A 27,409-nucleotide genomic window follows, 5' to 3' on the forward strand; every position below is an offset into this window, starting at 1 on the left:
AATTTTTGTAAATAAATAAATATTTCTATCAAATATCTTAAAACGTAGTTTGAATTTAGCGCTAGAATAGTAATCAATCGAATGACCAATCACGAGAGTATCTCGTTTGACAGCCAATTATATCGACCTGTGTCTAAGGTAACCAGCAACGATTAACCAATCAGAGAGTCCTATTTTGAATTGGCCAATTGGAAACGTGGTCAATCAAGTACCCTCCACCAATCACATTGGAACACACATAACATTAGCCTTGTGTGTGTTTGACTTCTCTTTATGTATTTTATAGTTCATGTACATTGGTGCACAAGGCAATGATCTCATCTTCGTTCTTTCTTCTTCATCGTTCGTCTTGCCACGAGGTATGTTGTAGTATTGAAGATTTCTGAACGTTTAATATATCATTTTATTTGTATATAATTATATGAATACATAAAATTAATAATTGCGAATGTTATTACAGTCGTGAGAAAAATCACCTGCAAAAATGGTGGCCCAGAAGAAACAGGTAATTGCATTCTTGCGCGCCCACGTGCTCTCTTAGATAAATTTTCACAACGAAACTTAAAACATTTTTTTTACATATATTAAATATATATATATATATATATATATATATATATTAATATATATTAAATATATATATTAATATATTATAATATATAAATAAATTTATAATTTATATAATATTTAAATTAAATATATAAATTATATTATATTAATATATATATATATATATATATATATATATATATATTAAATATATATCTTCGATTCCACATCTATATATAATAAAAAAAGAAAAATATTTCATTAAATCTAAATATAAAATAAATCTTTTTTTATAAATTTTATTTCTCAGAGGTTAAATATAAATGATAAAAATAATTTTGTCGCTTATTTATTTAGAAAAAGGCTCAAGAGAGCATCAATACCAGATTAGCACTCGTTATGAAATCTGGTAAATATGTTCTTGGTTATAAGCAAACTCTGAAGTCCCTTCGCCAAGGCAAAGCCAAGTTGGTCATCATCGCTAGTAATACACCGCCGTTGAGGTGAGACTGAGAAGTAGCACTCCTTTTGTAAGAGCGAATTGATATGTTGAATAGGAACATAGTTTCTCTTAAAAGTAAATTGAGAAAAACATTTGATGGATATTAATAAATGCAACATGTGTATCTAAAATATAAATATAAGAATATCTTAATAGAGAGAACTTATAAAAGTTTCTATTAAAATTAGCTTATTATGTGTTATAAGAATTTTATATTTTATTAAAAGTAAAAATGTTACATCAAGTAAATAAATCATTTAATAATAATGAAGTTAATGAATTATCAATGACTATATCAATTTGCTTATTGTAAATTGAATAGGAGTTCTATGGAGTAGTCTCCTGCCCTTGCTTGTAAGTGCACAGGGCATTAAATTATAATTCCATTCATTTTTTTAACATAATTTAATCTATATTTAATAGGAAGTCGGAGATCGAGTACTATGCCATGTTGGCGAAGACCGGCGTACATCATTACACGGGAAACAACATTGAATTAGGAACAGCCTGTGGTAAATACTTCCGTGTCTGTACTCTTTCGATCACAGATCCTGGCAATTCTGATATTATAAAATCCATGCCAACTGGTGATCAAGCGTAATATAATTTTTTATTTAATAAATAATCTGAAAATCTTGAAAATTATTATTTATTTTCATCCTTATTTATCAATATAAAATATCCTTGCTCGTGTATTAAAACAAGCTTTGAATATAAATGTTATACATTTAAAACCATTAGTGCCTATATATTTAAAATAGTATTAAAATAGTATTTGTTTATATAAATATATAATATTACATTTTCTATAAAATATATCTGATATTAATAAAAAATATATCTGATATTATTAAAAAAATATATCTGATATTAATAAAAAAAATATAACAGGATTTATCACATTTACTGTTGCTGTGTATTATCGTCCAGCTTGCTTGCACATTGTTCTTCCAAGTGGTTTGGTTTGTTACATCGACGACATATCTGTCCTTGTGCAGGACACGCGGACGCAACGTGATCTTGGCCACATCTCCAGCAATTGTTTATAAAGGGAATCTGGCATTTCCATGAAAGATGATTGCTTTTGCCGCATTTTGTACATACTTCGCCAAATGCCGGACAACGTGATTGAATATGACTCGTTCCACATTTAGTACAGTTATCCACGTATTTAACTTTGCAACACTCCGTCAAATGATTAAATTGTTTACATTTACTGCACTGGACACCCCAAGCTAGACATCGATTTCGATTATGTTGTTTACCACATCTACTACAATCTATTACAATAGATGTGACATGAGCAGCATTTTGTTTTGGCATTTCTTCATTATATTCATTACATTTTTGTGCCATTAAATCTTCGCATTGTTTCCAAAAGAGAATAATATTGTTGAGATCTAACGATTGCAAGAATGGTATAAAATTTGTTCCTTTCCGTTCTATGAAAAGCGCAGCTTTTCCTGTAAAGCGTTGAGTGCTGATATCCTCTATAATTTTCTCTCTCACTATACTTGCAGGATCAGAATAATTATGTGCAGTAGCGGTGAGCTGCAAAAGACAAATGATTGCAACTTATAAATTATATTCATAGATATATAGTTATAACATATAGTTTCATCGACATACCTTTAAGTCATTTACATATTTATCGATATCCTCATTAACTTTTTTCTTATCTCGGTACATGCAATAAATATCAAATTTCTTGATTAATACTTTTATATCATCCTGTGCATTTTTATCATGAAAGGAAAATGTTCTGCAAATTTCTTGCCCAACAGGACCCATGCGATTTAAAAGCATAATACCCCACATATTTCTGTTGGCTTCCTCTTTATCAATATCCTTCATATAGGTAAGAAACTCATCTTTCCAAGATAACCACGTTGTAAAAAAATCATCTCTCGAAATAAACTTGGATGGCACAATAGCAGTTGTACTTGCAGGTGTATCTTTTGGAAAAATCTCATTTGCATTGGGAGAGTCTGCTTGTTCATTATTTACAGCTTGTTCATTATTTATAGCTTGTTCATTATTTATAGCTTGTTCATTATTTACAGCTTCTTGGCTAGAGGAACTACCTATTTATACACAATATTTATAAAGCAAATTTTTTTACAATAAAATTTGTTTTTTTGTTATTTGTGCAAATAATATCTAGTTACCCATTTTTATTTTACAATCACTCCTTTGTTCAATATATTTCTATGTATATTTTTTATTTGTTACGTATTTTTATATAAAATTTATTCTGTAAGAGAAAAAAGTTAAGTAAATAATAGGTTTCAACAGAAACAGAAATTAAAAAGCATAGAAATTTGATAATTCCACACTATTCATATATACGTGTTACTGTCATTACGTTACTATCAGAATGTTATCTTACTATGCAATATTGTTGTGATATATACAGGGTGTCCCAGTTATCTTCCGTCATCTTTCAAAGACAGATTCCTGGGATCATCCGAGACGATTTTTCCTCAACGAAAATGTCGAGGCACTAATAATTTTCGAATTATAAGTGATTGGAAATAAGGGGTTTTTCGTAAACTAAGCTTTGTAGAAATAAAATATTAACAAAACCACATTCTTTGATTAATTTTAAATAGAGTTTACTTTAGTTGAGTTTTAATTTAAGACTTAATTGCAAAAATATACGATGACAAATATCGGGAACATGCAAAAAATGATGGCCTTCATTGATATCTTCGTTGAAGAAAAATCGTCTTCAAATGATCCCAGGAATCTGTCTTTGAAAGATGACGGAAGATAATTGGGACACCCTGTATGTATGTATATGAACAGATAATATGAATCACATAACTTCTTCTATATGAGACGAACAATGAATCTGGTAAATCCCTAATATTCATCAAGGACAAAGTGTTTTTGAAATCTTTCCATAATTTTTCGAGATGTCAAATTTATTCAAGAACTTGCGTGGACACTATCTTTTGCTTCTGATATGTCCGAGATAATTATTGGATATTTAAAAATTGTTTTGGAAATATATCATAAATATATATAATCTAACATATGATTATGGCGACTTTGCATTGCGTATTTCATATAAGAGCGCGAGAACCATTAAGGTGCTTTTTCATGGTGACGCTCGACGCTTGATTCGAGCGTCAAAACTGGTCACGTGACTGACTTCATCTCTGGAAGGGGGAAATAGCAGCGTCAAGCGTCAAGTCAAGCGTCAAGGTGCGGCCTCATTGACGCTAAAAAGTAGCGTCAATCATTGGTTGAACAAGGAGGTAAGTATAGTTGCTTCATTGTTCAACCAATGGTTGACGCTACTTTTTAGCGTCAATGAGGCCGCATCTTCAAGCGGCCTTTTCATTGACGCTAAAAAGTAGCGTCAACCATTGGTTGAACAATGAAGGTGCGGCCTCATTGACGCTAAAAAGTAGCGTCAACCATTGGTTGAACAAAGAGGTAAGTATAGTTGCTTCATTGTTCAACCAATGGTTGACGCTACTTTTTAGCGTCAATGAGGCCGCATCTTGAAGCAACTACTTACTTCTTTGTTCAACCAATGATTGACGCTACTTTTTAGTGTCAATGAAAAGGCCGCTCAGGGTGGATTTTCACTTAATGCTCATTTTTAACGTCAAAAGATATCACGTGACAAAAAACGACGAATTGATATCTTTACTTTTAATGACGTGATAAGGTGCAATTTCATTGACGCTAAAAAGTAGCGTCAACAATTGGTTGAACAAAGAAGCAACTACTTACTTCTTTGTTCAACCAATAGTTGACGCTACTTTTTAGCGTCAATGAAATTGCACCTATATCTTTGACGTTTTGATCACGTGATATCTTTGACTTTGAAAATGAGCGTCGAGTGTCACATGAAAAGGCGCCTTTAGGCCGGTCTACAATAGGTAATTTAAGCCTTAAGTGTCGTCTACAATGGCAGTAGGATTAATGGATTATAGGTGTAATTCAAGAAATTGACCAATCACAGTCGAGTATTCTCTTAATGCTTGACTGTGATTGGTCAATTCCTTAAGTTACAGCTTTAATCCATTAATCCTACTGCCATTGTAGACGACGTGTTAAGCCTTAAAAGGTTGGACCAATCACAGTCAAGTATGAAGAGAATACTCGGCTGTGATTGGTCAATTTTTTAAGGCTTAGGGCTTAAATTACCTATTGTAAATCGAGACTTATACTTACCTAAACCCTGTTCACAGATGTCGCGGAAGCTGTCATTTCCGTTATTGCGAAAACGATTCTATTAAATACATCGTTTCTGGATCGTTCTCTTCCATATTTTCGCTGGTATATCGAAGGTAAGATCCAACGTGGTTTTCTGTAATTTAGAGGAAAAAAAAGCCCAAACACGAAGCTATCAGTTTATTTCCGCGTTTTACCATAAACATCGAAATTTCATCGATTTATGACAATTTACTTCATCTTATAAACGACGATGCAACGAAAGTAACTGCGAACACATGTCGACAAATGTGTATCCGAACACGCGCCTATCTTCACATCTGTGTGCTTCGATTAAATACGGAGCATCTAACATTCATTGCACTTAATTGTAATTGTAATTTATAACTGCGAAAAACTTTGGCAAAGACAACAATCGGATCCAACATCATCGAGGTTAAATCTTCTTCTTTTTTTACCGACTCGACACGTTGGTCGAAATAGCCTCCATTTCCCTCACATCGCTCATTTAGCCTTTCAATCTACTGATGTGTTTCAGATATTTTAATAATTTTTAAAACATCTCTAAAATTTAATAATTTTTTCCAAGAGATAAAATATGTCCTAAAAAATAATTATATGAACTAATTTTTTCACATATGTAATTATAAAAATATATATATTTTTAAAAATTTATATATTTTTAAAAATATATAATTAAAAATTTATATATTTTTAAAAATTATTTTTGTATTTAAAATTTTTTTATAATTTTTTTCAATGAAATTCTATAATTATTCTAAGCAAATCTATTATTTATATGACTAGAGAGCTGCAGACTTTTTTCATCTATATTATAGATATATTCTTTATAACAATTTATTAATACAAAACTGCTTATTAAGAATATTTATTTCTTTTAATTTTCTGGATCGAAGAAATACTAGAATAATATACTCAGAAAATCATTAATTAAAATAAAACCTGCTTTATGATGTCGAAGAGAAATTATTTTTTAATCCATATAAATGAATATTATCTTTGTCCCATTGTTATCTTTGCTAAACACAACAAAATCTATCTAACTGTTGTCCTCGTAAGGGATTATATATTCTTTATATTTCTTGAGTGACATTATTTAATAATTTTGAAATTTGAAAAAAATAAAAATCTATATGTACTAAATTGATGAATAATAAGTAAAGGTAGGTAGAGTATATTTGAAACTTTAAGTTATTATGTAAGGAAATTTATCTTACAAAATATAAGCAAACTTCTATATGTATGAAATTATAACTTATTAAGTTTCAAGTAGTAACTTCTTTTTCAGAGAAAATTAATCCCATACGAGAACAAAAAGTTACATAGAAAGATGCCACAGAATGAATATATTGAGAGGCACCGTAAACTTTACGGTCGCCGTTTGGATTATGAAGAGAGAAAGAGGAAGAGAGAGGCTCGTGCACCTCACAAGCGAGCGGAGCAAGCTCGTACTTTACGCGGGATAAAGGCCAAGATCTTCAATAAAGAGAGGCGGAACGAAAAGATTCAGATGAAAAAGAAAATTAAAGCACATGAGGAGAAGAAGGTCAAAGAGAAATCCGATAAACTACCAGATGGAGCGTTACCTGTCTATCTGCTGGATCGTAATGTTACCAATCGTGCCAAAGTATTATCCAATATGATAAAGCAAAAACGCAAGGAAAAGGTTGGCAAATGGGACGTTCCAATCCCTAAAGTAAGAGCGCAGTCTGAATCTGAAGTGTTCAAAGTATTGCGAAGTGGAAAGACGAAACGAAAATCATGGAAAAGGATGGTAACCAAAGTGACTTTCGTTGGAGAAAACTTCACGAGGAAACCACCCAAGTTTGAAAGATTCATCAGACCAATGGCATTGAGATTTAAAACTGCCCACGTCACTCATCCGGAATTAAAGGCAACGTTTTCTCTGCCAATAATTGGTGTCAAAAAGAATCCGAGTTCTCCTCTTTACACAACTTTAGGCGTCATCACGAAAGGAACTGTTATCGAAGTCAATATCTCGGAATTAGGTCTTGTAACGCAGTCGGGCAAAGTGGTATGGGGGAAATTTGCGCAAGTTACAAATAATCCTGAGAATGATGGATGTATTAATGCTGTTCTACTTGTGTAGAGAGCAATATAAACAATAGCTTATAAATTTTTTTAATTCTTAAGTGTTATTTTAATTCTTTAGTGACTGTAATTTTTGAAATAAAGATCTTAATTTATACCTAAAAGTATATATTTTATATTACAGAATTATTCCTTTATTTTTAGAATAGTCGCCAAAACACTCCTTCAAATGCATGTATAAGTCCTAATATATATCATTATATTCTAAGTATTTCATCTTAATGATATGTTAATGATATCTTAATTATAGTGATACTGTAATAGCATCGTGTTTGGACTTCAGTCTACATATATCAGTTTCTTTACATATTTAGATGCATTTAAAAATTTTTTTTGAAATAAATTTCTTATTATTTTAAATTTACATTAATTCCATGTTACAGGACCAGCAATAATGCAGATCTTTGTGAAAACACTTACTGGAAAGACCATCACCCTCGAGGTTGAGGCATCGGATACAATTGAAAATGTTAAGGCGAAGATTCAGGATAAGGAAGGTAAGCAAATCTTGATATGTAAGAATGTTTATGATCTATTTTAATCGATTTTGAAGATTTGCTAGAAAAGCATATATTGAAATGATCTAATTTGAAGAATTTAAAATCAATTTGAAATTAAGTGAAAAATATAAAGTTGTGTTATTTCCATTTTCTCTCAAATTTCTCTTAATTTCCAATTTTAAATTGGATCTTTTATCGTTTCAGGAATTCCACCAGATCAGCAAAGATTGATCTTTGCTGGCAAACAACTGGAAGATGGTAGAACTCTTTCTGATTACAATATTCAGAAGGAGTCTACCTTACATTTAGTATTGCGTTTACGGGGTGGAGCGAAGAAACGTAAGAAGAAGAATTACTCCACACCAAAAAAAATTAAGCACAAAAAGAAAAAGGTTAAGCTGGCGGTGCTTAAATATTATAAAGTAAGACTTTATCTCTTTCGAGACTTCCTTTCTTTTTTTAATAAAATATCAAAATATTAAATTTGGCGTGAAAAATATTACAGGTGGACGAAAACGGCAAAATTCACCGCTTAAGACGAGAATGTCCTATGGAACAATGCGGTGCGGGTGTGTTCATGGCTGCAATGGAAGATCGTCACTATTGCGGCAAATGCGGATACACACTTGTATTTAATAAGCCTGAGGAAAAATAAATATTTTTCCACAACTGTAAAAATTTGTAAAAATTTTATAAGGATTTATAATCTCCATTTTCTCCTTTTCTTCAGAGTACGATATACGATCCCAAAGAGCGGAATTCGCGTAAAAAACGGATCAGCGGTTTGCCAATCACAAGATTGTTAAATGAAGAAAATAATAAAAATCGTTTCGCGATTGACTATCCGCCTGATCACCTATCGCTCGTTTACCTCTTTAACGATAGACGTAATTAATTTCTTTCACGTAATAAAATATGTCTAAGAAACTAATTATATAAATTAATTCTTTTACATCTATATAAATTATATAAATTAATTATTTTACATCTATATTTATAGATTTTAGGAGAAGTTAATTTTGTATATAAAATTTTCTTATAGCAATTTTTTATTCAAATTCCGATAATAGTAATTATTAATGGAATATACATTGAAATTCTATAATTTTAAGTAAATCTATTATTTACAACAGCAGAAAGTTGCAGAGACTTTCCTCTCACCATTAACGATCATATACATATTCTTTGTAATAATCTAATATAGAAAATTGCTTATTCAATAAAAGTTTATTTCTTTTAAATTTATATCTAGATCGAAAAGATACTAGAATAAAATGCAAAATCAAAAAGTAGGAACTATTTTATGACATTTAATAGAAATTATTAATTTTTAATCTAAAGGAATATTACTCTATTATTGTACGTGTTTTATTAAATACAACAAAATCTATACAGCTATCTATACAGTCGTTCTCGCAAAGGATTATATCCATTATGTTCTTTATTCTTATTTCTCGTTAGTATTTTGAAAAAAATATTTTATATATATACTAAAATGATGAATAATAAAGAGAGGAAGGTATAAACTTGAAATTTTAAATTATGTAAGAAAAATGTATGTTACGGAATATAAATAAGCTTTTATACATGAAATTATAACTTATTAAATTGTTCAAGTAATATATAATTTCTATTTTAGAGAAAATTAATCTCATGCCAGAATATGTATAAGCTCTACAGTATATATAATTACATTTTAAATATAAATATTTTTATAATTTTAATGGTACGTTATTAATGATATTTTAATGATTTTTGTGATACTGCGATAGCATGTTTGGGTTTCAGTATACATATATATTACAAAGTTGCATTATTTCCATTTGTTCTAAAATTTCTCTTAATTTCCAATTTTAAATTGAATCTTTTATCGCAGGAATTCCACCAGATTAGCAAAGATTGATCTTTGCTGGCAAACAACTAGAAGATGGTGGAACGTTATCTGATTATAATATTTAGAAGTCTACCTTAGTGTTGCGCTTGCGGGATGGAGCTAAAAAATATAACAAAAAGAATTACTCTACTTCTACAAAAATTTTTATCCTTTTATTTGAATAACTTAAATAATTTAAATAATTTCATCACAAACATTATATTTAAAGTAATGAGAATTTATATCTTCAAAAATTTTTTTAAATGCATTTAAATACTTTTTAAAGAAGCTGTATCATATATATATCAAAATCCAAATATGATAATGTATATTACAGCATCAAAACCATTATTTTTTTTCTCAAACAGTCAACATGTTATTTTTTGTAATGTAATGAAAGTTATTCCTTGTAATCATTAAAAATTATTCTAAAAATATAGATAAGAAATTCTCAATAATTTCAAAGAATTATTCTAAAAATTATCTATTACTTTTCATAACATTTCTCTTACTTAAATATATGCAAAGTAAGTTTATATTTAATATACCATTATCGTAAATATTTAAACTTAATTATATAATTAATTATATAATTAAGTTAGTTATTTAATTAATATTAATAAACATGATTTAATAAGAATATTATATAATTATTTAAGTATTTATTTTAAGTCAACATGTTATTTTTTGTAAAAATATTATTTAAATATTTTTACAAAAAAAAACATGTTGATTGTTTGGAAAACAAAATAATGGTTTTTGCTGTAATATATATTATCATATTTGGATTTTAGTATATATATGACACAGTTTCTTTAAGAAATATTTAAATGCATTTAAAAAAATTTTTGAAGAAATAAATTCTCATTAATTACTTTAAATATAATGTTCGTGATTAAATTATTTAAATTATTTAAGTTATTCAAATAAAGGGATAATATAATATGAATAAAATTTTTTATAAATTTACCACATTTTTTATAAGTTTACCAAAGATTGATCTTTGCTGGCAAACAACTGGAAGGGGGTAGAACTCTTTCTGATTATAATATTCAGAAGGAATCTACCTTACATTTAGTGTTGCGCTTATGGGGTGGAATTAAGAAACGTAAGAAGAAGAATTACTCCACTCCTAAAAAAATGTTTATCATTATATTTAAAATAATGAGAATTTATTTTTTCAAAAATTTTTTTAAATGCATTTAATGCACCAAGTAAAAAAAAAATATATATATATATATATATATATATATATATATATGCCTTGTGCACGTTTAAAAAAAATTTCCGCGAACAATTAATAACATTGGAACAGGTAGACAAGCAATAAGTTATTAAATACATCTGAGATGATCAAGGTCTCCAAAACGACTGTAAGATAACACAAAAGAAACTAAGGAACTAAGTGTCGTACCAAGAGATATACAAAATTAAGACACACCGTATTTGGAAGTGGAAATTTTATACAGTGAAACTTTTCTTAAAATAGGATCATAAGCAGGACTGAGGAACTCAGTGTTCTCTTGTTTATTTTGTATTCTTATTTATCAAACTATTTTTTTTGTTAATATGTACATTTCAGAAACAATAAAAGTTCTGTACTACTTTCTTCTCAATAAAAAAGCTCTGTATCTAAAACATGAACAAATTTCTAATTGAATTCAAGTTCATCTAGTCGATATTTTGAATTGATTGATAAGATTGACAAAAGTCTACTTATATTAAACTTATTCTTTTATTCTTGTAATAAGCTATCTCCTAGTTTGGCATACATATGATGCATCACAATCCCTGTAATTAATTTCGTAAGTGACATTAGATTGACTATAATAAGAAATGAAAAGATTCAAATTAAAAAAATTAAATCTCATGAGAAGTATATTTTTTAATCATTAAAAGTTGTTCTTGCTAAAATGGATAAGGAATTACTAATAATTTGAAAGGATTGTTCTAAAAATCATCTATTATTTTTCATAACATTTCTCTTACAATGTTTAAATATATGTGAAGTAAGTTTACATTCAATATATACTATAAATATACTGTAAATATTTAAATTAATAATATTAACATAATAATTAATTATAATTGATCCATGAAGCTGTACATATAACTATTGATATTCTTAAAATAATAGGAAGAATACATTTAACACAGAGCTGGTAGACGTTTTCTTGTGTATGCAAAGATTTATCTACAATACGCAAATTAATATTTTACACAAAATTTTTGTATGATTTTGTGTAACAAAGCACATATATATTTTCAGATTTCTGATTTGCTTCGTCGTTCTGGATTTATACTGTTTAAGCTTGGTTTTAATATTGAAAACATTTTTTCTGTTGCAGTGGGATGAATACTCATTTGTAATTCCGTTAAAGATTCTTCTGTCTAAAATGAACATAAATAATATAAATGTAAAGATTAAAGAACTTTTTATAAAATATATAAAAAATGCAGAAAAATTATTTTAATAAGTCACAAATTCTTATATTGGGTCTTGAAATTTAAAAGAATAAGATAAGAATAAGATAAAGAGATATGTTATCAAGAAGACAGATTTTTATAAAAATATTAATAGATTCATATAAAGAAATACTTTTATCTCATAAATGATATTCAATTAATGAATTGCTTCAGAATTTTTATGAGTCTTGAATTTTTCTTCATTCAATATATGTTTATATTGTAAAATTAAATTGTTATTGCTTATCTATTATTAGTTATCTATTATTATCTATATTTTAGCTTTTTAATCTTATCTGAGACTTACTTGTCTAAGTAATTGTGCAGCAGTGTGCAAAACCCTCTGCCATTTCCTCATTTCTACATTGTGTAAACTTTCTTGCTGTTGCAAAAGGTTAATCCAATCCTCTTCAGTCTTTGGTGTATTTCTGAAAGCAGAAGAAAACGTGGATATAAAAAAATAAAATATTAAAATATATATTTTACAAAAGAAATCGATAATACATACTTCAATACATGTAAATCCATAATGGTATATGCAGCGGCTTCTTCCAATCCCCATAATTTATAATACAACAAGCCATTGATTACCATTAAACACAATACAGCCACTAGTAGCATTGAACTGAGAATCATGTTGGTGTCGCTTCTAGTATTAGCAGCTACTATGGAAAAAAAATATTGTTAAATAATTTAACATAATGTTTATAAAGGAAGTATATATTGTAGAAAATATTGGATTATATATTACTATGAGTGTGTGGCAAGTTGGAGGGCGAAATTTGATGATTCACAGATATATGCTCAGTAACATGTGTCTGCAATGTAGCACCTACACCTGTCGCACGCCGTCGTTTTCTCGTCTTTCTCTTTAAACCTCCACTTCCGCTACTTTCTTCGCACTCTACTGCCAATGCTTTTACTAAACTATTGAAATATTCTTCTAAGCCTGCCCAACAATTCTTTTCAATCACACCTAGTTTTTTTTTTGGAAACAATATCCATTTATTAGAATATTATATCTTGGAAAAAAAAGTATCGTAACTCAAAAAATATGGAATTTTTAGAAGAAAAAGCTCAATTAAAAATTAATACTTATATCAATAAATGATTGAGTACATTAGTAAACTAATTGTATTCTATCTGTGTACATTTGTCATATTTTGCATTCTATAGCAATTTTATATCTATAAAAATAAGTATAAATCCACAAATCTAATTTATGTATTTGATTTGACTTATTACAGTTTTCTAAAGATTTTTTTCGAGTTGCAATACTTTTTTATCAAACTACAATTTTTAGTCTTTAATTTTTTGAACTTACTCTTCATAATACCCCATATACTCTTTTTATATTTAATTTGCGAAAAAACTGCAATACTTGTCTCAATTTCCGAAATATTATTTATACAATAATGCGTTAAAATGCTAAAGGAATCGGCATAAGGAATACCAGCATTAGTAGTTTCCACATCTATACAATAAAGATGACCTGGTCTACTGCATGGTAACATCACCTGTAAAATATAAAAAATATAAAAAACCTAACTTTGAATTTACAAGAGAAAAGAAACATAATGCATTTATTATAAGTTGATAAGATAAAATTTTTTTTACCTGTGTTTCTGTAACTTGGCAAGTTCTTGGACCAATAGCTTGAGTCAAAGCTACCGTGAATGAAAGAGTTCTCATTTTTTGACCAGTTTGATTATTTATCATCCATGCAGATTGTATTAAATCTACATAAATGAAGATGTTAGAGAAGCATGATTAGAAATAAATTTATAGTTTCTGAGAGATACAATTACATACATGTTACACAAAAATGTTAGCAAATATATAATTATAAATGAAACAATTTATATTTCCAAATCATTTCGAATCTATATTTTTAAAAAATAGGAATTGTATGTCACACACACATACACACATATATCTTTACACAAATTTATATACAAAAGATAATTATTTAAAATGATTTAGAAACACAAATTTTTTAAATATACTAACATGCCTAAGACACATGCATTTTATGATACTACGTATGATAGTAATAACGGAATTATTTTGTTACCAGTGGTCTTGCGAGCAGTATGAAAATCTAGGAAAAATTTCGAATTTGTGAAAAGCAGAGTAAATAGTTGGTCGATGTGCATAGGTAATGTCGTTTTGTTAATTTGCCGACCTTCGTGCAAAGAAGTGCAGACCATAGTGCTCCGTATGTTCATTTTCACTGAAACAGACATTATCATGACTATATTATACACAGCTAATAAATATATTAAAATAATGCTGCAACATATATATAGCAGCTTATTTTAAATACATCATTAAAAATATCAGACTTTTTTTCTCTTTTAGCTTAGATTAGATAGAGAATTTATTATATTTGAAAATATTAAAATAACAATTTATATTTGTATTAAGGATATATAAGGATATAAAAATTTTAAAAATTTTATATTTATATATTTTTAATAATTGTGATATTTTTATTAAGAATTTATAGATTGTTTTTTAAAAGAAAGTTCTGATAAAATAAAAATTTTAACAGAATCTATCTGGAAATACTTACAGCCATGTTTCTCGGCCTCGCTTTCTGTTGTGTCACTCAAATCTGTTGGATCAGCAACAGGGTCTGGTTTAGGTATAGGCACAGCTGGTTGCTGAACTTGAGGTTCAGCAGGAGGCTGTTCCACAGGAGCAAGTTCCACAGCTGGAGGTGCTGAACTTTCCACAGTAGCTACCTCAGCCTTTGTTTCAATTAAAGAAAAATAAAATAATATATTAAATAGCTAATTTTAATTTATATATATATTTTTCAGCAATTATCATATGGAATTATTCATTTTTTATTTTTATTAATTCATTAAGTTTATTAATCTTTTGAAACGTAGAATTAATTACAAATCGAAATACATTTAGCTATCACTGCACACGCGTCTGTAACAAAATTTCGCCAGAAGCTGATTTCAATAGATACTGTTTACAAGTTTTACTAAGAAACCAGATATGGCGATGCTATCTATGAATTCTGAGAGAAGCCAAAGCTGATTTGATTTGGAAATTTTTCATTGAAATACAAAAGAGGAACCGAGTTAAGATTCCAATGAATAGAATATCAAATTTATGATAGAAATACTCGATAAAAAAATCTGAAAAGTCATGGATAGTAAATTAAAATATTTATCATAATTGTTAGCAATTAAAAATAAATTAAGAATAATTTTTGTTGATCTTAGAAGAATTGAAAGTAATCATTGAGATTTTAATATATATATATATATATATATATATATATATATATATATATATAATATATGTATTCAATATATCTCATTTTTTTAATTTCAGAAGAAAAAAAGGGACGAAAATTTTGTTTTTATTAAATTGTTTTTTAAATAAAAAACAATTTAATAAAAACACAAAAAATTTTCATCTTTTTAATTTAATATATTATTTAATTTAATAGATTGGTTTGTTACTGATTGATCTTTTCAACAAATTACTATTATTTTCATTATTATATATATTTTCATTATTATATATATTTTTATTATATATATCATATATTTCATCATTATATATATTTTCATCATACTGTTATTTTCTCAATCAATGCAATAATAATATAATGATATTATGTTTCAGGTCTTATAAAAGAAAATATTGCTTACCTCGGAAAAAGAATCTACAGAAAGACGAGTTGGTAATTTCTCTTCCTCTGCCGCAGATAATGGCGGTACATAATCCTCGTCATCGGAAGTCAAGCCTAATTCATCCCCATAACAAGCATGTACAAGTTGCCACATTTCAGCCATACTCATTGGCTAAAAATAAAATAAAATATTTTATTAGAAGACTATACATTACAAAGATACATTTTTTGAAGTATTAGAATAAATCTATTTGTAAAATATCTATACTTCAATTTTTTGTAAAGAAATATTTATAGAAGAAAAAGTCCAGTAACAAATTTCTTCAACACACTAAATTTCTTGAAAGACATCTTTATTTGCAAATATAAATATAAATATATCTCAAAATATTATATTTTATCTATTTTTATATCTATTTTATTATATTTTATTATATTTATTTTATTATATTATGAATTTTTATTATATTATTAGTTATTATATATTATATTATTATATTATTATTTTATTATATTATTATTTTATTATATTATTATTTTATCATATTATTATTTTATTATATTTATTTTATTATATTATATCTATTTTATTATATTTTTCAAAATTATAATAAAAAAACTTAATTGTATACAATGTATGCATACCTCACCAATAAGAGCATTTTGCCAAACACGAAATAACATTACATATGTTTTATCTCTTGCTCCAAACGATGTTAGGAAGAACTTGTCAGTAACAGTGCAAATCAGGATAGCATTTGGAATGACAAGTGCAGTTTTCTCTTTGGTAATAGATGTAACATCTTTCCAACGTAAGGAGACCAATGTCTCCCACATAAATATATTAGCATAGAAACACACATAATTTTGAGACACATAAAGTCTACCGTGTACCAATATCTCACGCTGAAGAGCACAAGAATAATCTAAAAATTATATTGTTAAATTAATAAAATCATAGAATGTCATTTTACAATTGTATGGATATAACAAGTGTAAACTAGTTAGTTTAAGAATTAACTGACAAGGAATAAAATATGAAATAATATATTATACAGGGTGTCCCAAAAGTCCCGGACCGGTCGAATATTTCATAAACTATGCACTTTAGAAAGAAATGTTTCAGACAAAAGTTGTACGACTTGAAGGGGGCTATCAGATAGTGGCAATGATTTGACATTTGAAAGTCACGTGAAGATCACCGACCAATTTCTTAAATGAAATCCCCTATTTTTTATTACATATTCGTGTAGCTTATCTCGAGATCTTTCCAAAACACTATAATAAAGTATTTCTTCATTGAGTACTTTTCGAGTTATGAGGCTTGAAATCATTTCTTAAAAAAAAATATGTAATTGTTAATTGCAAATTACATATTTTTTTCTTAAAAACAACTATATTTTTTCTTTACACCAAGAGATTCCTCTCATTATTTTATACATAAAATTATTAAGGTAAGATAATCGAAAAATGAATATTTCACAAGATATTTTACAGTTTATGTAAAATTAAGAAACGATTTCAAGCCTCATAACTCGAAAAGTACTCAATGAAGAAATACTTTATTATAGTGTTTTGGAAAGCTCTTGAAATAAGCTACACGAATATATAATAAAAAATAGGGGGTTCCATTTAAGAAATGGACGGTAATCTTCACGTGACTTTCAAATGACTCTCCCATGTCAAATCATTGCCACTATCTGATGGCCCCCTTCAAGCCATACAACTTTTGTCTGTAACATTTATTTCTAAAGTGCATAGTTTATGAAATATTCGACCGGTCCGGGACTTTTGGGACACCCTGTATATTTTATATGTATAAAAGTCGACACGTTTTAAACAGCACTTACCTACCACCAATCTTTCATCATCAGGCACATCTTTAAATATTCGCTTAAAATCCTCAGAACGTGACTTATAAGTCGGATAAAGTACATTATACCAGGAAGATTTTTTCTTACTCCGCTCACTGCGCGATTCCTTTTTACTTTCATGAGAGGAACTCTTGTTGAGTTCAGCCGAATCAGACGATTTACTGATCACATCCTGCACGAATATACATAACGAAATAATTATTTCTCCAATCTCTTTTCAAGATATTTTAAGAATACGTGAGAATTATAGTTTTAAAATTGATACATGCCTGAAACACCTGATCGTCGGATTTCGCACGAGAGGACTCTTTAGCAGACGAGTCGGAATTCAATCTAGAATACTCTCGCCTGGAATGAGCTCTTGGACTAGGACGTGGGGATAAGTTAGGACTGGACACAGGACTATTACGATCATTGCCAGACCCGCTGGTGATTTCTTGAACGTTTTCCACGGACGCAGCATTTCCCAGATTTGTCACCGAATTCTGATTACCCAAACCAGAAGAATTAATGCTGTTGATTACCTCGTGACTAGATATCAACAAATTCTCCACAGATTTGTTCCTGTCAAGAACAGAAAAAAATATCAAACATCAAATAAGCGTTATACACATGTTATTCGTGGAATGTAGGTTTTCTCGCAAAACCTTGCACAGACAAATTACTGGCAGTACATACATGCTTGATACCGAATGCTTTTGAACGTCTTGGTCTCAAAGTGCATAGTAAGTTACGCGATGTTAGCATCCACGGATTCGTGGCTGGAGCTGTCAAACATCAAAGCTTTTGAGAGAGTCTCCGGATCTGGGAGATAGACGTTAGATTGCGAGATAGATAGCGTATTGTAGCGTATATAAGCGGTGTGCGATCGTTAGTATGCGTTTAATTGGCGGACAGAACGTTTATCCACACAATGGGCATCGGGTACTTGCGCCTACCGCGATAAGATTGACACATTTCAGATAAAGAGCCAGCGCACGTCAGAGTGTCAAGCATCGCTCGCTTCATATCAAGGTAGCTCGACGAATGTTATCGTCGAATTCTGCCTCGTCATCACCCTGTTTTTCCTCTCGTGCTTATTTACGACATCGAAAAAAATTCCGTCTCTCGCGTGGAAAAAACGTCGTTTACATGCCACAACACATTCTGCCAAAAAAAAAAATACAACCGTGATATTCGAAAGCGATGCGTCGATCATCGAGCACGAAATGATCAACGTGACCTAGATTGTGCTCGAGATTCACGCGACGATCGACCCTCGGAAAATGAATCCGATTGGTGCATACGTCTAGTTATTTTTGACTTTCACCAATCGCTAGCGATTTTGATACTTGGATTTTTTCACGAAATGGAATTCGAATTTATTAAGGATGTTTTGTACATTTATGTAATATTTTATAATATAAATATTTTATATAAATATTTTATATATTTATATAATATTTGTATAATATTTATATATTTTTCTTCTCAAAAATAGTTTGCGAGAGCTTGAAATTATAGTCAAAATATATTTGTGAGTTTAAATTTCATTTTTTTTTAAGCAACATATTTTATACATTTTATGTTCAAAAATAATATAGTTACGATATTTTTTATTGATACTGTCGGTATTATTAAGGATGTTTTGTACCTTCAAAATATTGAGAATTTAATGAAAATTGTATAGAACGTCCTTACATATGTTTAGAATCATCAGTACAATTTTTAAATCGATTCACTAAGTTATAAGAATTCACAAGTTATAAGAATTTTAATTTGCACCGAATTAACATGTGTTCTTATAGGAAACGTATAACCACGTCGATTCAAATGACAAAAACACATGGAACTAATATTCAGAATTTGTTTAAAATTTGCAAAAGTTTAGATACAGAGGAAATATTTAGTCAAATAATATTATACATGTACTAACTGGTTAAAAAGATATTAAATATAATTTAATAGAGTTAGCCATGTATCTGTCATAAGGCGAAATTCTCTGTCAAAAGTTAATCATTTCGATTAACAAAATTTGGAATATTTCAGTAAAAACGCAATAAATATTAAAAATACATCTCTGCACCGTAGCTAAAATCAAATTGTGATATTCCATACAATTTCTTACTCAAAATATACCAAAAGTGATATTCGTCAATATTGATTTTCAGCTACTTTTTGCTGGGATTGTACACACAAAACATCCTTAATCCCAATTTTTTTCCTTCGATGACAAGTAAAATTGCGTCATGTATACGGAATTTAAACTTAAAGAGAATCTTTTTCATTCTTAAACTAAATTTTAAAAAAAATAAAAAAATCATTTTCGAAGATATAACAGTATTTATTGTCTTATTTATTGAAAAAATTAAATATATAAAATAATCAAGTATGCAAATTTCAAAAACATTATTATTTTATATGTGTTAATCGTGTTGTAATTTAATCACAATATCACAAATGTGTAATAGAAAAATAATATTTTAATAAATTATTTCAAACATATACAGGATCCTTTTTCATATATATGTACAAATTTGCAATACTTATCTTTGTCAATTATCTTTAATCAATCTTGTACTTTATATTTTTACATTGCCTAGTTCTTCTGTTATTTTTGAAGCTACGTCCTCGTCTTTCTCTTCTTCTCCCTCTTCTGCTTCTTCTTCCTCCGTATCACTTTGTGGAAAATCAGGGAGTGCTATAATAAAAGTATAATGAATATTAAATAAAATTAGATAGCAAGAGATACAGAGGTAGTAAGTCTATCCTTACCAAGTCTGTCCAATTTCTCTTGCCAGGCTTTGTCCAGGAACTTTTCTTGTACAGCAATTATCTCTTTACTATCTGCGCAAAGAGCATACTTCTCCAACAATTCACTATTCAATTCTAAGAACGCGTGCCCCCAAGAAAACTTTCCAAGATAAAGATTAGCCTCTTCTGGATATCCTGTTATAATCAAAGTAGCTGCTATAGCTTCGACACAACTCAATTGACAGGGTTTCCCATAGTTTATCGGGTTAGCGGCGACCAGAAATGGCAGTAGACGGGGATGAGATGTTTTCATCCTGTTGAAGGGAGTGTCGTCTAAGCGTGCCCAACTACAATCCACAACTGCGCAGCCGTACTCCTGTATGATTTCACGATCCGTTGGACATACGCACTGCAACCAAAGCATCGTTAGCATCTCAATCATGTTGTAATGTTATCGTATCTCAGTTTAACTACCTTATCTCCAACCGGAGTAAGACACAAGCCAGCAAATCGAACGCCCAATCGCAGTATCTTTATCAAGCCATGCCTCACCAGTTTTCTCCCAGAACACTTCTTGGGATCGCAGTGCTCCATGTCCCACATAGCCACGGGAAACGAGATCAGCGATTCATTCGAGGATTCTACGAATTCAATCGGAGATTATTTCAATATTTATTAATATTTATTAATATTAATAAATATAATATTATATTAATAAATATTAATAAATATAATATAATATTAATTATAATATCATATTATATAATTATATTAATATTTATTATTATAATTAATATTATATTATATATTATATTATAATAATAAATATTAATAAATATAAATATTTATTAATATTTCAATATTTAACTCGAGGTGCAAAAAATCTACAAAATTCATCCTGTCTAACCTGCCTCGTCGTCCTTGTCCGACTCTTTATCCCTCTCCTGATGATACCTCTGCTCCTTGCCGAGAACATATCGAGGTCTCTTCTCCAATAATTTGCTCTTGTTCTTCCTCCTACGTCCTGACATCCTTCACAGGTGTATCTCCTATTATCCTTCCAACGTGCATATATCATTACCTAAGTCAACTTGATCATAACCTACGAGAGACGAAGAGGGGTTCAGGAATAAAAGTTTGTTCAGAAATCCTATTCAAAAAGTGGTTAACAATTTAATTGACCAATCAGAATGAAGGGAACGAAGATTCCCTTCTTCTGATTGGTCAATTAAACAATACTTTACCCCAGCTTAAGTATTGTTAAATTGACCAATCAGGAGAAGGGAATCTTCGTTCCCTTCATTCTGATTGGTCAATTAAATTGTTCTATCCCCAGGTGAGATTTTTGAACACACCCTATATAGCTGGTAATATATTTCTCGTCAAACATTTTTCAAGAGCCAACACGTCACCCATGCATGTGTGTGGCATTTATCATGTGTTTACTGTAATTATTATTATTCGGTATCTGTCGTTAATTGTAAATTACATCGCTAACTCGATATTAGTCGGAATTTATTTGCTCTCATCGAATACATTATTATTTTAAGTGTGTGTTTTTATCGAGCGGTTTGTGTCCTCGTCTTCGATTATCTTAGATTATGTGCTTCTTCAATTGATTTTCCAACCTTGAACTTGCCAATATATTTAAATAAAAAATATATATATATATATAATTATATATTTAAATAAAATACATATCAATATATTTAAATAAAATATATATATTAATATATTTAAATTAAAAAAGAAAAATTAATTCAGAATTTAATTTCAGATTCGCGATGGGTATCTAGGAGATCACAATTATATTATTATAATTTATAATCATTACGCTACAATTACAGGATGGTAAGTCTAATCTATTTAGTTACTTTAAAAGAAAGTTGTAAACACAAGATAGAATATATTTAGAAAATAATATAAATAATACAAATTTCAATAATACAATTGAACTGATGTTGTATATTATTTTATTCAGACAACAGTGAAGCACGATATTGAACTACCAAGCAATATTCCAGAATTATTACTGGAGAAGCATGCAAACTATCTCATTTCGTATGGGACCAACAAAGATGAATACGTAAGAATCTATTTTAATCTTTTTTGTTATCTCATAAATTGTATAAAATTTCACAGATTTTTATTCATACCATTCTGTAAAGATATATTTAATATTTTAAATCTATATAAATTGTATATATTGAGTTTAGTTGGAACTTAATATATTTCATACGTTTATAGTACTTTCAAGATTAATATATATTCTTATGTTTTAGAATTATTCTCAGACTGAGCACATGAGGATGTCTGGAATGTATTGGGGTCTTACTGCTCTAGATTTAATGGGAAAGTTAGAGCAAACCAATAAAGAGGAAGTATTAGAATTTATTAAGCAGTGTCAAAGTGATAGTGGTGGTATTAGTGCCAGTATGCAACACGATCCACATTTACTTTATACACTCAGTGCTATTCAAATATTGTGTATGTACGACGCATTAAATGTAATAAACGTCGATAAAATTGTAAATTATGTCAAAGAGAGGCAACAGGCAGATGGAAGTTTTGCTGGTGATCAGTGGGGTGAAGTGGATGTCAGATTTTCGTTTTGTGCTGTTGCCACTTTGTCACTTTTGGTAAATATCATAGTCACTGTTATAGTATAATCTTTGAGTGCTTGAACAAAATGTATTGAAATAGAAACATTCAATTATTCCAACGAAAATTCTTGAGATAAAATAGATATTCTACAGAAATATTACTTTTTTGAGAATCCATAGACTCTAATAGTTTTAAGGACAATTGTCACATTAGCATTATATTAAATCTTAGAAAAAATAAATTTTTGAATTTTGTTTAAAAATCAAAAGGTACTCATAGAAAAAATTAAAAGAAATCCTTTATTGTTATCAACATATTTCAGAATCGCTTAGACGCGATAGACGTTGAGAAAGCAGTACAATTTGTATTGAAGTGTATGAATTTTGATGGAGGATTCGGTTCAAAGCCAGGATCCGAGAGTCACGCAGGTTTAATTTATTGTTGTACAGGATTACTCTCAATAACAGGTATATATAACATATGACTATATTGTATAGAAAATATAAAATATTGACTTATTAAAATATTTTCCAGGACATTTGCATCTGATAGATGCTGATCGTTTAGGATGGTGGTTATGCGAGAGACAATTACCTTCTGGTGGTTTAAATGGCAGACCTGAAAAGTTGCCAGATGTGTGCTATTCTTGGTGGGTGTTATCGGCACTGACAATCCTAGGTCGTCTTCATTGGATAGATAAAAAAGCCTTGGTAACTAAATATCCCTGAATAACGTTTAAAGAAATTACAAATACTTTTCAATCAATTCATATCATTTAAATCAGACATTTCTTTTATGATTTTATTCATTATTGTGATGCCTCTGTTAGTCAAATAATGATATAAAACAAGCGATTATAAATCAGTATCAATTATTTAATTAGCTAATACAGCTGTATTTTTCTATTTTTCATTACAGATCGATTACATTTTGACTTGTCAGGATGTTGAGTCTGGTGGTTTCAGCGATCGACCTGGAGATATGGTTGATCCTTTTCATACTTTGTTCGGCCTAACTGCGTTGTCACTATTGGACAAAAATTTCTCGTTAAAACCAATTAATCCTACATACTGCATGCCAGAATATATAATCGATCGTTTAGGTCTTAAACCGTCACGGCTCGATGCATGATTATATATTCGACGTACTCTCGTTATTTCTTTCACTTTTTCGTTAGAAATACACAATTATAGATTTTTTACAAAACATCTTTCGAGTTTTATGTATATGACTATCCTAACATCCTCAAAAACATGCTCAGATATGTTCAGCTAAACCTTATTCTACAATTTGAAAAATTTTACTATATTTTTCCAGTAATTGATTTGGTGGTAAACAAATTTAAAAAATTGCAATTTGCTTTCTTTGAAAAATTATGCATTTTTGGATGCACCATATTGATAGTCTTATAGAGATTCAAGAGTTTTGATTGTAAATATTATTTATTATATAAATATAAATATTATTTATAATACATATAAAGAGAAAAAACTGTCTTAAATTAATCAATTAACATACTTGTTGACTGTTCCTTGCCATGTTTTTTTTCGTTCGTTCAACTAAATCTTAATTGCTCTAGTCGACACGATCTCACGATTTCCTCATCAATTGTACCTGCAATTCTTGCATTAATACTGGTATTATATTCTATGCAAAGTTTATTTTTTTTGTATAACGATCGACTACAACGCGAAACAAAAACTCTAATAAAAAGGAGTTGATTTTTATCTGCCTGCTTTATTAACATTCATTTTCCTTATTATTCACCGAATCCGGTATATCTCCGGTATATTTTTACACAGATTCTTTTCGCCGTTTTCTAAGTCAGATTTTTCTAATCTGATTAATGGTATTTAAAAAAAATGTGGACATTTTATTTTGATATAATATAATTGCTCACAATATTGCACAAAAATGACCTCAATTTTCATGCCATGATGGAGTAAGAAATCACATCTAATATAGTAATACGGATATCAATATATTATATATAGAGTTAACAAAGTTCTCCCGCGACATAAAAAAAGAAACATAGAAACATAGAATTTAGAGAAAATAATAATAATAAAATAATAAAAATAATAAATAATAAAAAGAATATATATTATACATATGAGGTGTATCCTTCCTAAAATTTAATATTTTAATTATACAGATTTAAGCAATGTTAAGTAGATGTTTCCAAAAGAAATTATTGCATTTTCCAATTTTTACATGTGCTACATATCCTTATAAATCTATCGAAATTCTGTCGAAATAAATAAGCCGATTAAAGAAAACTTTACTTTTAATTCTAAATTTATTATAGGAAACAAAAATCTTGTAAATTTGTTTCATACAGAATAAATATGTACTTCTTATCTTATTTAAAATACTTGAATTATGACAAGTTAAACGCTAGAGAGTCACCCCAATTATATATTGCGAGTGTTTTATTGTAATTATTACGAATCTTTTCGTTTAGATGTGATGCGTACCTTTCGAAAATGCCTCTGGCTGACTTGTTCATGAATGTGAAGCTTAGTATACATTATATGAACAACGAGAATTGCCATTTTGTCGGTGAAGCACGAGGCGTAGCGACACGCCTCTTGCCAACAAAGTACGGGTGAGGAAGACGCTTTACTCCGATTGGTGTTTATCTTCTCCCACCCCTTCTGCTTCACCTTTAGGTTCATCGCCGGTTGTCGATCAAGATTAGCTTTAATCATATTAACTAGGAAAAAAAGATTCTCATGTTCTTCCGATAAACAATACAACAATATCGCTAATAATACTAAAAAATGGTTGTGCTGATATTCGCATGGTTCACCGAGACAGGGTTGAGACCAATATGATTTTAGCAGCCAGATTTGATGGTTCAACCGCGCGATAATAGTCTTCTTGTTCGCTTAGTTTTATTATCTCTTGCTCAGTAAATCTCGAGTTATTTCGAAACTAATGTTCACTATGTAACTTTAAATGTCGCCATCGTTATCTTATATTTATGAACGTAATGACAGCAACATTGTCGTTACGAAAATACAAAATAGAGATAGTAACATATTTTGTTAAAGAAATAAAATATATATATTATACATATACACGGTAAAAAACATTTTGTATTTCTGTTAAAATTTTCTCGTGTAAAAATTTTTGTGTTAAATTTTTAATATACTCTTATGTTAATGTAACATATTATCATTGCGTTATTTTGACATTTCTGCGTTGAGTTAATATTCACCGTTTCTAAGAGTTAAAACAACACAATTAATATGTAAATGCACGAATTTTTGATGAAATATGTTATATGTTAAAATGAACAGATAAGTTGTGTTATTTTTCTCTCTATAACAGTTTCCATATGTTAAATCGACATATCTCTTCTGTTATTTATCATAAAAATGTAAGAATAATATTTTCTTTTAATTAAATTTAACATTATAAATATGTTAATTTAACATAAACTTTATTTCCAGATAAAGTTTAAGTGTTACACTTTTGTGTTAATTTTTAAACATATTACTTGTGTTATTTATTTACATACTTGCCTTCTGTTAAATTAACATTAAAATTAGAGTGGATAAATTGGGACATATGTGAAATATGTTAAATTTAACACAAAATTTTTTACTGTGTATTTGTGAAATTAATTGTCGTTCTTCAGAAAAGATTGATAAAATAAACAAATGATAATAAAAAATAAATAATAATAATAAAAGAATAATAATAATAAGAAAAAATAAATAATAATAATAAGAAGAAGAAGAAGAAATAAATAATAATAATAAGATAAATGTAGTAAAGGAATATCTATATGAATTGGGATATATCATGAAATGGAAATTAAAAAACGACAATTGATCTCGTACAAACTAAATGAGAAAAAACTTTACTCTAGTTCTGCAAACAGGTCCAGACGCCGTCTCAATACGAGAGAATTGGACTCAGCGCGAAATTGCACCGCTTTCAATCCTCGGAACGAAAGTATGCTGGCGGATCGATGCGCGACGCGCGGAAGACAGGGCCTTCTCTCTTCGTCCTACCCTCTGGGGAGTAGTAATGTACCCGGTGCCGTACTTCGGCGGTGCATACACGGTGTCGCGGTGGACGCGCGCGCGAGGTCGATCGCGACACTCGACCGGATTGGCCGACGCACTGGCTCTTCCCGTTCGTTCGAGGGAGGTGATCTGAAGCAGCGGCGTTGCGAGAGAACCCGCCCTCGATATCCGCTCGAATGGATAGACGACGCCCTATTCGCGTCGCGGAAACCTCCCTCGGGAAGGTGGGAGAGCCACCGCGCCATTGGACGGAGGTGGTCGCACGAACTGGGAGCGAGAACCGGAC

The 27,409-nt window shown here is 29.3% G+C and overlaps 7 protein-coding genes and 1 long non-coding RNA gene across 12 annotated transcripts; 4 read left to right on the plus strand and 4 right to left on the minus strand.

Annotated features, from left to right (window-relative positions):
• Nucleotides 1-289: 289 nt before the first annotated feature.
• LOC105255304 (60S ribosomal protein L30) lies at nt 290-1,664 on the plus strand. The gene is made up of 4 exons (XM_011264518.2): nt 290-359; nt 461-505; nt 907-1,052; nt 1,475-1,664. Exons 2-4 carry the CDS (start codon nt 485-487, stop codon nt 1,650-1,652), a joined length of 345 nt encoding a protein of 114 aa, XP_011262820.1. The 5' UTR covers nt 290-359; nt 461-484; the 3' UTR covers nt 1,653-1,664.
• Nucleotides 1,665-1,880: 216 nt separating this feature from the next.
• Nucleotides 1,881-3,434, minus strand: LOC105255305. Its single transcript, XM_011264519.3, has 3 exons — nt 3,220-3,434; nt 2,681-3,135; nt 1,881-2,602 (listed from the first exon to the last, which is right to left on the minus strand). Exons 1-3 carry the CDS (start codon nt 3,221-3,223, stop codon nt 1,955-1,957), a joined length of 1,107 nt encoding a protein of 368 aa, XP_011262821.2. The 5' UTR covers nt 3,224-3,434; the 3' UTR covers nt 1,881-1,954.
• Nucleotides 3,435-5,301: 1,867 nt separating this feature from the next.
• LOC105255307 (ubiquitin-40S ribosomal protein S27a) lies at nt 5,302-8,553 on the plus strand. The gene is made up of 4 exons (XM_011264523.2): nt 5,302-5,358; nt 7,759-7,872; nt 8,080-8,297; nt 8,381-8,553. Exons 2-4 carry the CDS (start codon nt 7,770-7,772, stop codon nt 8,528-8,530), a joined length of 471 nt encoding a protein of 156 aa, XP_011262825.1. The 5' UTR covers nt 5,302-5,358; nt 7,759-7,769; the 3' UTR covers nt 8,531-8,553.
• On the plus strand, nt 5,309-7,452 carry LOC105255306 (ribosome biogenesis protein NSA2 homolog). Its single transcript, XM_011264520.3, has 2 exons — nt 5,309-5,358; nt 6,552-7,452. The coding sequence occupies exon 2, from the start codon at nt 6,594-6,596 to the stop codon at nt 7,371-7,373; it is 780 nt and encodes a 259-aa protein (XP_011262822.1). The 5' UTR covers nt 5,309-5,358; nt 6,552-6,593; the 3' UTR covers nt 7,374-7,452.
• A 3,265-nt stretch (nt 8,554-11,818) lies between the features above and the next one.
• Nucleotides 11,819-19,068, minus strand: LOC105255308 (GRAM domain-containing protein 1B). 2 transcript variants are annotated; one of them, XM_011264525.3, is made up of 14 exons: nt 18,685-19,067; nt 18,425-18,513; nt 18,016-18,310; nt 17,723-17,918; nt 16,518-16,798; nt 15,892-16,044; nt 14,790-14,967; nt 14,289-14,447; nt 13,832-13,953; nt 13,539-13,731; nt 12,966-13,190; nt 12,723-12,879; nt 12,522-12,642; nt 11,820-12,139 (listed from the first exon to the last, which is right to left on the minus strand). In XM_011264525.3, coding segments are annotated over exons 2-14 (2,208 nt in total). In that variant the 5' UTR covers nt 18,427-18,513; nt 18,685-19,067; the 3' UTR covers nt 11,820-12,013. The 2 variants fall into 2 exon arrangements, with proteins under 2 accessions (XP_011262828.2, XP_011262827.2); XM_011264526.3 differs by having other exon boundaries at nt 11,819-12,139; nt 12,723-12,876; nt 18,425-19,068.
• A 1,203-nt stretch (nt 19,069-20,271) lies between these two features.
• LOC105255309 (ribosome biogenesis protein TSR3 homolog) lies at nt 20,272-21,593 on the minus strand. Its single transcript, XM_011264527.3, has 4 exons — nt 21,387-21,593; nt 20,954-21,120; nt 20,501-20,888; nt 20,272-20,426 (listed from the first exon to the last, which is right to left on the minus strand). The coding sequence occupies exons 1-4, from the start codon at nt 21,508-21,510 to the stop codon at nt 20,308-20,310; spliced, it is 798 nt and encodes a 265-aa protein (XP_011262829.1). The 5' UTR covers nt 21,511-21,593; the 3' UTR covers nt 20,272-20,307.
• Nucleotides 21,594-21,855: 262 nt separating this feature from the next.
• Nucleotides 21,856-24,293, plus strand: LOC105255310 (geranylgeranyl transferase type-2 subunit beta). Of its 4 annotated transcripts, none has more exons than XM_011264531.3 (7): nt 21,856-21,899; nt 22,257-22,330; nt 22,461-22,565; nt 22,762-23,118; nt 23,406-23,550; nt 23,618-23,793; nt 24,002-24,293. In XM_011264531.3, exons 2-7 carry the CDS (start codon nt 22,328-22,330, stop codon nt 24,212-24,214), a joined length of 999 nt encoding a protein of 332 aa, XP_011262833.1. In that variant the 5' UTR covers nt 21,856-21,899; nt 22,257-22,327; the 3' UTR covers nt 24,215-24,293. The 4 variants fall into 4 exon arrangements, with proteins under 4 accessions (XP_011262833.1, XP_011262832.1, XP_011262834.1 ...); XM_011264530.3 differs by having other exon boundaries at nt 21,867-21,926; XM_011264532.3 differs by having other exon boundaries at nt 21,875-21,943.
• A 178-nt stretch (nt 24,294-24,471) lies between these two features.
• LOC112639752 lies at nt 24,472-27,245 on the minus strand. The gene is made up of 3 exons (XR_003123657.1): nt 26,959-27,245; nt 25,561-25,799; nt 24,472-24,697 (listed from the first exon to the last, which is right to left on the minus strand). It is a non-coding gene; the product is annotated as an uncharacterized LOC112639752 (long non-coding RNA).
• Between the last annotated feature and the right edge of the window lie 164 nt (nt 27,246-27,409).

Source organism: Camponotus floridanus, unplaced genomic scaffold (genome assembly GCF_003227725.1).
Source record: "Camponotus floridanus strain SB8 unplaced genomic scaffold, Cflo_v7.5 scaffold113, whole genome shotgun sequence".
NCBI classification, from domain to species: Eukaryota; Metazoa; Arthropoda; class Insecta; order Hymenoptera; family Formicidae; genus Camponotus; species Camponotus floridanus.